Source organism: Danio aesculapii, chromosome 17 (assembly GCF_903798145.1).
Source record: "Danio aesculapii chromosome 17, fDanAes4.1, whole genome shotgun sequence".
Lineage (NCBI taxonomy): Eukaryota > Metazoa > Chordata > Actinopteri > Cypriniformes > Danionidae > Danio > Danio aesculapii.
Genome location: NC_079451.1, coordinates 51,555,027 through 51,566,928, shown reverse-complemented (window position 1 = coordinate 51,566,928; position 11,902 = coordinate 51,555,027). Strand labels below are relative to the sequence as shown.

General features: G+C 32.8%; 1 protein-coding gene across 1 annotated transcript in view; it reads left to right on the top strand.

Moving 5' to 3' along the window:
• akt1 (v-akt murine thymoma viral oncogene homolog 1) overlaps positions 1 to 5,238 on the top strand; it is a 110,427-nt gene extending 105,189 nt beyond the window's left edge. The window contains 3 exon segments of the mRNA XM_056476604.1: positions 1,653 to 1,740; positions 1,850 to 1,952; positions 3,506 to 5,238. Of these exon segments, the coding sequence (XP_056332579.1) occupies positions 1,653 to 1,740; positions 1,850 to 1,952; positions 3,506 to 3,585 (271 nt within the window). The 3' untranslated portion in view covers positions 3,586 to 5,238.
• The last annotated feature ends 6,664 nt before the right edge of the window (positions 5,239 to 11,902 follow it).

Sequence of the window (11,902 nt, the reverse complement as noted above, 5' to 3'; positions counted from 1 at the left end):
TAATATTATTATTATATTATTATTATTATTATTATATTATTATTATTATTATTATTATTATTATTATTAATATTATATTATTATATTATTATTATTATATTATTATTATTATTATTATTATTATTATATTTTATTATTATTATTATTATTATTATTGTTATTATTATTATATTATTGTTATTATATTATTATTATATTATATTATATTATTATTATTATATTATATTATTATTATTATTATATTATTATTATTATTATTATATTATTGCTGAATTACAAGCTCAGTTTTCGATTGGCCTTGTGAAAAAGAGAATGATTTCGTATTCTCAGGGCCGGCGCATCCTAGGCGGCCGACTAGGGTGGCAGAATAGTGTGGGCTGTGTCTGCCATGATGAATTTTCAGCTGTCTTCAGAGTCACACGATCCTTCAGAAATCACTCTAATATTATTATTATTGTTATTATTTATTATTATTATTATGATTATTATTGGTAATAGTAATAAAATCAACAAGGAGTACTAATTTCATTTGAAACTGCATACAGTAAGTAATAAATATTTAATAAATAAGTGTTTAACAATTTTTAAATATTTAATAAATGCCGTCTTGATGAACAGAATAATTTAAATTTGATTTTTAAATAAAAGTAATAATAAAAAATGAATAAACTGACCCCAAACTTTTAGCAGGTAGTGTAGATCAGTGGGTTAGATAATAAAGTAATGTAATGTGTGTGTTGAATATAAGATGTTTGTTGATAGGTGGTGCTTTTGTTAAAACCTTTTCTTGGTCGGTCGCAAATCTTTTTTAATGCATTAAAGGGCAGCGCATATATTAGCCTTACCCTGGAGTTTGTTCACCCTCCGCCTATGATCCACATCAAAGCTCCTGAAAGCAGAGAAAGTCAAGGTGCTCCAGGATTGGCCAGCCCAGTCACCAGAAATAAACATTATTGAGCATGTCTGTGGTAAGATGAAGGAGGAGGTGTTGAAGATGTATCTAAAGACTCTTGATGAACTCTGGGAGTCCTGCAAGAAGGCTTTCTTCACCATTCCAGATGACTTTATTAATCAGTGATTTGAGTCAGAGATGTATGGATGCAGTCCTCCAAGCTCATGATGGAGTCAGACACAATATTCATTCTGTTTCCACTGCAGCATGACCACATATTCTATACTGGACATTATTGAAGGTTCAGTGAGCAGACTTTAGTCTAAGCAGAGTCAGACCTTACTGTCCTAATGAAATCAGTCAACATCAAGACATGATCAGATTTTATTGTGCTCAAATAAGCAAAATCTAGAGGCCTTTGTCTTTCATATGAGCCACTTCTGATAACATATGATCAACTAGAAGTCGAATTATTATCTCCTGTTCCTAAAACTTGGATAGGCGATGAGACTTTAGTCAGGTAGTGTATCCTGCTCAGTTGTGTACACACATTTTGATGCACATTTTCAAATCGATGCACATCTCCTCTTGGGATTTCCATTAAGCATGTTTTAGTGATATTCCAACATGTGCATAAAAACAGGCAGATGGAATAAAACAGGCAGTGTGTTTGAGGATGCTTTAGTCTTTAGTGACGTGTGTGTGTGTGTGTGTGTGTGTGTGTGTGTGTGTGTGTGTGTGTGTGTGTGTGTGTTTACAGGTTAGGTGGAGGTCCTGATGATGCGAAAGAAATCATGCAGCACAAATTCTTTACTGGAATCGTGTGGCAGGACGTCTACGAGAAGAAAGTAAGAAGATTGTTTCATACGTGTGTGTGTGTGTGTGTGTGTGTGTGTGTGTGTGTGTGTTTGCACTGAAAATGACTTTTTCTAACACGTTACACACTGTGTTTTTCAGCTGGTTCCTCCGTTCAAGCCACAGGTGACGTCAGAAACAGACACCAGATACTTTGATGAAGAGTTTACAGGACAGACCATCACCATCACACCACCTGGACAAGGTACTGCTGTCTCACACACACACATACAGCGCATCTGGAGAGTATTGATAGCGCTTCACTTTTTCCACATTTATTATGTTACAGCCTTATTCCAAAATGGATTAAAGTGATTTATTTCCTCAACATTCTACACACAATCCTCCATAATGACAATGACAAGAAGAGTTTCTGATATTGTTGTAAATTTATTAAAAATAAAAAAGCTGATAAATCAGATGTACATCAGTATTCACAGTCTTTGGCGTGAAGCTCTAAATTGAGCTCAGGTTCATTCTGTTTCCTCTGATCATTCTTGAGATGTTTCAGCAGCTTCACTGGAGGTCACCTGTGCTCAATTCAGTTGATTGAACATGATTTGAAAAGGCATACACCTGTCTATATAAGGGCCCAGGGTTGACGGTGCATGTCAAAGCACAAACCAAGCATGAAGACAAAGGAATCGTCTGTAGACCTCTGAGACAGGATTGTCTGGAGGCACAAGGCTGGGGAAGGTTACAGAAACATTTCTGCTGCTCTGAAAGTTCCACTAAACACAGCGCCCTCCATCATCCATAAGTGGAAGATGTTTGAACCACCAGGACTCTTCCTAGAGCTGGCCGGCCATCTAAGCTGAGTGCAGCATCTGTGCAGCAATCCACCAATCAGGCCAGTATGGTAGAGTGGCCAGACTGAAGACACTCCCCGCCTGGAACTTGCCAAAAGGCATCTGAAGGACTCTCAGACCATCAGAAACTAAACTCTCTGCTCTGATGAGACTCAAATTGAACTGTTTGGAGTGAACGCCAGGCGTTACATTTGGAGAAAAGCAGGCAGTGCTCATCACCAACTGGAGAACTAGTCAGGATCGAGGAAAGATGAATGCAGTGATGTACAGAGACATCCTGAATGAAAACCTGCTTCAGAGTGCTCTTGACCTCAGACTGGGGTGACGGTTCATCTTCCAGCAGGACAATGACCCAAAGCACAACGTCAAAATATCAATGGAGTGGCTTAACAACAGCTCAGTGAATGTCCTTGAGTGGCCCAGCCAGAGCCCAGACCCTAAATCCAGTTGAACATCTCTGGAGAGGTCTGAAAATGGCTGTACACCGACACTTCCCATCCAACCTGATAGAGCTTGAGAGGTACTGCAAAGAGGAATGGGCCAAAAGTCCCAAAGACAGGTGTGCCAAGCTTGTGGCATCATATTCAGTAAGACTTGAGGCTGTAATCTCTGCCAAAGGTGCATCAACAAAGTGTTGAGCAAAGGCTGTGAATACTGATGTACATGTGATTTATCAGCTTTTTATTATTAATAAATTTACAACAATTTAAAAACTCTTCTTTCTCATTGTCATTATGGGGGATTGTGTGTAGAATGTTGAGGAAATAAATCACTTTAATCCATTTTGGAATAAGACTGTAACATGAAAAATGTGGAAAAGTGAAGCGCTATCAATACTCTCCAGATACACACACATACAGACACACACACATACCGACACACATTTTACACACATCACAAACACACTCATCACACAAACACACACTCACTCATCTGTGTGTGTTGACAGATGACTCTATGGAGGCGTTTGACAGCGAGAGACGACCACATTTCCCCCAATTCTCATACTCGGCCAGTGGAACAGCATGATCCTGTGTTTCATCACACATTTGCACACACACACACACACACACACACACACACACACACACACACACACACACACACAAAACACTCTTTAACACACATGCACACACACCTGCTCTCTCTCTCTCTCTCTCTTTCTCTCTCTCTCTCTCTCTCACATGCACACTCACACATGCACACACATACATATGTAAACACACACGCATAACACAGAGAGACATTAACCTGTTACACACACACACACACACATCTGTATGAGTGACTCTGTATATCGTTCTGAAAACCAGAGCAAACACTCCAGAATATCAATGTATTCCAGTATAGCAGAACTTCTGGAGTGTTCAGACTGATGATATGCAAATATTTACAAACCAAAACAACAACAACAACAACAACAACAGCAGCGTCTTTAACATGTCCAATTCTCCACTCGTGAAGAGACGAGTCATGTTTCTCCTGTTTTCATCTACAAATATCTAAACATCAGGATAATAATATTAATAATAATAATAATAATAATAATAATAATAATAATGCGGCACAGTGGCTCAGTGGTTAGCACCGTGGCCTCACAGCAAGAAGGTCGCTGGTTCAAATCCAGGTGCTTCGGTTTCCCCCACAGTCCAAACACATGCGCTATAGGGGAATTGATGAACTAAATTGGCCGTAGTGTATGAGTGTGTATGGGTGTTTCCCAGTGCTGGGTTGCAACTGGAAGTGCATCCGCTGTGTAAAACATGCTGGAATAGTTGGCGGTTCATTCCACTGTGGTGACCCCTGATAAATAAAAAGACTAAGCTGAAGGAAAGTGAATGAATAATAATAATAAGTGTATGGAGTTAGTGTCTAACACATGACGTCTACCAAAATGAACACTTTTGATGCCTTAATGTCTTCTTTTCCAGTATTTATGTGCTGATTTTTCAATCTTTAGACATTTGTGCTGAAAGACGAGATGAAATGACTCTAATGTTTGCTGTTTCCAGACTGAACTCATGTATTTTGGTCTAAATTTCACTTGCATTTACCATCAATGTGCAATATAGTATCCATAAATTATTCTTATTTAATCTTTTTAATTGTTAAAATGACTTAATTCCACTAAACTAGAAATGAAAATAATAAACCCAGCACAGACACAGTAGAAACAACCTGTCTAAAACAGGTCCAGATCACAGTTCAAGCTCCTTCAGAAGAAAATATAGATGTTTTTAGGGCAAAAATGATTAAAAAATGAAGGAATTAAAGTTTAAATGCATGCATGAGTAATAAAGATTAAATACTTGACAACATATTTACAATACTTTATATATTCATCATGTATATGCAATACACACGAGTTATTACTTGTTATGAAGTAACAATTTTCAGGATTATAAATGCAGCACCTAATATTGATTTCAGGTTGTTTGTCTGTGATCTGGCTGTGTTTTGGTGGGGTTTTAAATGCATCGTTCCCATTTTTCTGCATAAACACACTGAGATGCTGTTAATCCAGGTGAAAGCAGTTGTTTGGCTTTGTTTTTTAGCTTGTATTCACTCTTTATTTATATGTTAACAGCTGGAAAGGTTGTATGTGATTTAATGAGCGACCTTAATGCATTTCTACACACACACACACACACACACACACACACACACACACACACACACACACACATACACACACACACACCATTCATCTGTACATTGTGAGTATTCTGTACAACATGCTGTAAACCATTGGTGTAAATACCATATAGCTGTTTTTATTCCAGCACAAGCACAATATGATCTCTGTACAGATGTGAGAATCTGTTTATTATTATTAATATTATTGAGAAATGCTCTGATTGTGGATCTACGATGTCAGAATCATCACATGACATGAATGTAAAGGCCCTCTTTTCCTTGCTTTTCACCTTCTGACCTTATTTCATATGCAAGATTGTGTTGAGTCTGATTTGTAATGATGAATTCTGCTCTTTCTTACTGTCCTCTTGTCTTTTTTATTATTAAACTGGAAAATATTTGACTTTTTTATCCTGTTTTGGTGTATTTTTGAACACGTGAACTGAAGAACAGCAGCTTTAGGATACAAATAATGTTCCGTTTGTATACACTGTGTGTTTTTATTCTCATTATGATGATGGGTTTGTTTTATTTGCTATTAAATTGATGGAATAAAGTTTTGGCTGGATTGTGTTTGTTGTTTATTTCATATTTTGTTGTTTTGTTCTTGAATTGAATTGAACTGAAAGCACTTTTAGTTTGTAATTAATTACATGTCATTGTAAATGAGGTTTGGATGCTTTGGAAATAGTAGTTATTACAGTTTAACAGGTTTTATACAACAGTTCTGTCTGGTTCTCGAATCTGATTGGCTGATAGTCGTGCAATATTCCCGTAATAACAGCACTTGTACAGCCCTTGTGTATTACTCCGCCCACATACAGTAACAGCAGATCAATAAACTCACTACAGTTTGTCAAATATTGCAGCTGTTGGACAACATAATGCACTTTTGATGATTTTTTAGTTGAGAATGTAGTTGTTTAGATTGCTATGCAGTTTATTTATAAGGATAGAGCCTATTTTAAATATTTATAATTTCGGAGATTCAGCACGTCGCGGCCATCAGCCTGTCATACTGAGCAGAGCAAAGACGGTTGATGTTGTCCATCCACAAGATGGCGACGGAGACTACATAATAAGTCCTTAGGGGGGAAAACTGAGTGTAAAACTACAAACTTAATCAAATTATTACAGAACAGGCAAGTGACTTTAAGTCGATCTCTCTTTTGTATGTTGTAGTGTTGTATTTATACCCAGTGTTGGGCAAGCTACTTGAAAAATGTAGTCAATGGAACATATGAGGGCAAAATAGTTCAGTTCAGTTATTTACTGCAAATAATAAACTGTACTAAATAGAAACACATTACAGTATAAAACAGCAAAAACAAAAAAAGTTCAATAAAACCAGGTGTTTCACATGTTAAATACTATAGTCATTTATAGTAAATGGAAATACATTAATGAAATACACTACACTGTAAAAAAAATTCCGTAATTTTACAGAAATAACAGAGTTAAATGACAGAAATTTACCGTAAAATAACAGAGTTAAATTACAGAAATTTACCGTAAAATAACAGTTAAATTACAGAAATTTACAGCAAAATAACAGTTAAATTACAGAAATTTACAGCAAAATAACAGAGTTAAATTACAGAAATTTACAGCAAAATAACAGAGTTAAATTACAGAAATTTATTGTAAAATAACAGGGTTAAATGACAGAAATTTACTGTAAAATAACAGAGTTAAATTACAGAAATTTACCGTAAAATAACAGTTAAATTACAGAAATTTACAGCAAAATAACAGAGTTAAATTACAGAAATTTACAGCAAAATAACATAGTTAAATTACAGAAATTTACAGCAAAATAACGGGCGTTAAATGACAGAAATTTACCGTTAAATAACAGAGTTAAATGACAGAAATTTATTGTAAAATAACAGGGTTAAATGACAGAAATTTACAGCAAAATAACAGAGTTAAATTACAGAAATTTACAGCAAAATAACAGAGTTAAATTACAGAAATTTATTGTAAAATAACAGAGTTAAATGACAGAAATTTACTGTAAAATAACGGAGTTAAATGACAGAAATTTACCATAAAATAACAGAGTTAAATTACAGAAATTTACAGTAAAATAACAGAGTTAAATTACAGAAATTTACCGTAAAATAACTAAGTTAAATTACAGAAATTTACCGTAAAATAACAGAGTTAAATTACAGACATTTACAGCAAAATAACGGGCGTTAAATGACAGAAATTTACCGTTAAATAACAGAGTTAAATGACAGAAATTTATTGTAAAATAACAGGGTTAAATGACAGAAATTTACCGTAAAATAACAGAGTTAAATTACAGAAATTTACAGCAAAATAACAGAGTTAAATTACAGAAATTTACTGTAAAATAACGGAGTTAAATGACAGAAATTTACCATAAAATAACAGAGTTAAATTACAGAAATTTACCGTAAAATAACAGAGTTAAATTACAGAAATTTACCGTAAAATAACAGAGTTAAATTACAGAAATTTACAGCAAAATAACAGAGTTAAATTACAGAAATTTATTGTATAATAACAGAGTTAAATGACAGAAATTTACTGTAAAAAAACGGAGTTAAATTACAGAAATTTACAGCAAAATAACAGAGTTAAATTACAGAAATTTACAGCAAAATAACAGAGTTAAATTACAGAAATTTACCGTAAAATAACAAAGTTAAATTACAGAAATTTACCGTAAAATAACAGAGTTAAATTACAGACATTTACAGCAAAATAACAAAGTTAAATTACAGAAATTTACCGTTAAATAACAGAGTTAAATGGCAGAAATTTATTGTAAAATAACAGGGTTAAATGACAGAAATTTACTGTAAAATAACAGAGTTAAATTACAGAAATTTACCGTAAAATAACAGTTAAATTACAGAAATTTACAGCAAAATAACAGAGTTAAATTACAGAAATTTACAGCAAAATAACATAGTTAAATTACAGAAATTTACAGCAAAATAACGGGCGTTAAATGACAGAAATTTACCGTTAAATAACAGAGTTAAATGACAGAAATTTATTGTAAAATAACAGGGTTAAATGACAGAAATTTACAGCAAAATAACAGAGTTAAATTACAGAAATTTACAGCAAAATAACAGAGTTAAATTACAGAAATTTATTGTAAAATAACAGAGTTAAATGACAGAAATTTACTGTAAAATAACGGAGTTAAATGACAGAAATTTACCATAAAATAACAGAGTTAAATTACAGAAATTTACAGTAAAATAACAGAGTTAAATTACAGAAATTTACCGTAAAATAACTAAGTTAAATTACAGAAATTTACCGTAAAATAACAGAGTTAAATTACAGACATTTACAGCAAAATAACGGGCGTTAAATGACAGAAATTTACCGTTAAATAACAGAGTTAAATGACAGAAATTTATTGTAAAATAACAGGGTTAAATGACAGAAATTTACCGTAAAATAACAGAGTTAAATTACAGAAATTTACAGCAAAATAACAGAGTTAAATGACAGAAATTTACTGTAAAATAACGGAGTTAAATGACAGAAATTTACCATAAAATAACAGAGTTAAATTACAGAAATTTACCGTAAAATAACAGAGTTAAATTACAGAAATTTACCGTAAAATAACAGAGTTAAATTACAGAAATTTACAGCAAAATAACAGAGTTAAATTACAGAAATTTATTGTATAATAACAGAGTTAAATGACAGAAATTTACTGTAAAAAAACGGAGTTAAATTACAGAAATTTACAGCAAAATAACAGAGTTAAATTACAGAAATTTACAGCAAAATAACAGAGTTAAATTACAGAAATTTACCGTAAAATAACAAAGTTAAATTACAGAAATTTACCGTAAAATAACGGAGTTAAATTACAGACATTTACAGCAAAATAACAAAGTTAAATTACAGAAATTTACCGTTAAATAACAGAGTTAAATGGCAGAAATTTATTGTAAAATAACAGGGTTAAATGACAGAAATTTACCGTAAAATAACAGAGTTAAATTACAGAAATTTACAGCAAAATAACGGGCGTTAAATGACAGAAATTTACCGTAAAATAACAGAGTTAAATTACAGACATTTACAGCAAAATAACGGGCGTTAAATGACAGAAATTTACCGTTAAATAACAGAGTTAAATGACAGAAATTTATTGTAAAATAACAGGGTTAAATGACAGAAATTTACAGCAAAATAACAGAGTTAAATTACAGAAATTTACTGTAAAATAACAGAGTTAAATTACAGAAATTTACCGTAAAATAACAGTTAAATTACAGAAATTTACTGTAAAATAACAGAATTAAATTACAGAAATTTACCGTAAAATAACAGTTAAATTACAGAAATTTACTGTAAAATAACAGAGTTAAATTACAGAAATTTACCGCAAAATAACAGAGTTAAATTACAGAAATTTACCGTAAAATAACAGAGTTAAATTACAGAAATTTACCGTAAAATAACAGAGTTAAATTACAGAAATTTACAGCAAAATAACGGGCGTTAAATGACAGAAATTTACCGTAAAATAACGGAGTTAAATGACAGAAATTTATTGTAAAATAACAAAGTTAAATGACAGAAATTTACCGTAAAATAACAAAGTTAAATTACAGAAATTTACAGCAAAATAACAGAGTTAAATTACAGAAATTTACCATAAAATAACGGGTATTAAATTACAGAAATTTACCATAAAATAACGGGCGTTAAATTACAGAAATTTACCGTAAAATAACGGGCATTAAATTACAGAAATTTACCGTAAAATAATGGGCATTAAATTACAGAAATTTACCGCAAAATAACGGGCGTTAAATTCCAGAAATTTACCGTAAAATAACGGGCATTAAATTACAGAAATTTACCGTAAAATAACAGGCATTAAATTAAAGAAATTTACCGCAAAATAACGGGCGTTAAATTACAGAAATTTACCGCAAAATAACGGGCGTTAAATTACAGAAATTTACCGCAAAATAACGGGTGTTAAATTACAGAAATTTACCGTAAAATAACGGGTGTTAAATTACAGAAATTTACCGTAAAGTAACAGAGTTAAATTACAGAAATTTACCGTAAAATAACGGACTTAAATTACAGAAATTTACCGCAAAATAACGGGCATTAAATTACAGAAATTTACCGCAAAATAACGGGTGTTAAATTACAGAAATTTACCGTAAAGTAACAGAGTTAAATTACAGAAATTTACCGTAAAATAACGGACTTAAATTACAGAAATTTACCGCAAAATAACGGGCGTTAAATTCCAGAAATTTACCGTAAAATAACGGGCATTAAATTACAGAAATTTACCGTAAAATAACAGGCATTAAATTAAAGAAATTTACCGCAAAATAACGGGCGTTAAATTACAGAAATTTACCGCAAAATAACGGGCGTTAAATTACAGAAATTTACCGCAAAATAACGGGTGTTAAATTACAGAAATTTACCGTAAAATAACGGGTGTTAAATTACAGAAATTTACCGTAAAGTAACAGAGTTAAATTACAGAAATTTACCGTAAAATAACGGACTTAAATTACAGAAATTTACCGCAAAATAACGGGCATTAAATTACAGAAATTTACCGCAAAATAACGGGTGTTAAATTACAGAAATTTACCGTAAAGTAACAGAGTTAAATTACAGAAATTTACCGTAAAATAACGGACTTAAATTACAGAAATTTACCGCAAAATAACGGGTGTTAAATTACAGAAATTTACCGTAAAATAACGGGTGTTAAATTACAGAAATTTACCGTAAAGTAACAGAGTTAAATTACAGAAATTTACCGTAAAATAACGGACTTAAATTACAGAAATTTACCGCAAAATAACGGGCATTAAATTACAGAAATTTACCGCAAAATAACGGGTGTTAAATTACAGAAATTTACCGCAAAATAACGGGTGTTAAATTACAGAAATTTACCGCAAAATAACGGGTGTTAAATTACAGAAATTTACCGTAAAGTAACAGAGTTAAATTACAGAAATTTACCGTAAAATAACGGACTTAAATTACAGAAATTTACCGCAAAATAACGGGCGTTAAATTACAGAAATTTACCGCAAAATGACGGGCGTTAAATTACGTTAAATTAAGTTAGTGTGTTTGTATCTGTATGTTGTGTGTTTCTGTGTCGTGCATGCGTGTGTGTGTGTGTGTGTATGTTGTGTTTGAGTCCGTGTAGTTGTGTGTATGTTGTAGGTTTTTCTGTTTGTTTGTGTGTGTGTGTGTGGGTGCGTGTGCGTGCGTGTTTGTGTGTGTGTGCGTGTGTGTCTGTGCTTTGTATGTTGTGTTGTGTTTATGTCTGTTTGTCTGTCTGTATGTGTGTGTGTATGTATATTGTGTTTGAGTCTGTGTATTTTGTGTGTATGTTGTGCTGTGTTTGTGTGTTTGTATCTGTATGTTGTGTGTTTCTGCGTGCGTGTGTGTGTGTGTGTGTGTGCGTGCGTGCGTGCGTGCGTGCGTGCGTGCGTGCGTGCGTGCGTGTGTTGTGTTTGAGTCTGTGTAGTTGTGTGTATGTTTGGGTTTTTCTGTTTGTGTGTGTGTGTGTGTGTGTGCGTGTATATGTATGTGTATGTACAGTATGTGTGTGTGTGTGTGTGTGTAGCAGATGTTGGAGTCTGTGAGCCAGATGTTGATTACACAGTCTCACAGCTGGACAGAGTGTGTAGGACAAAAC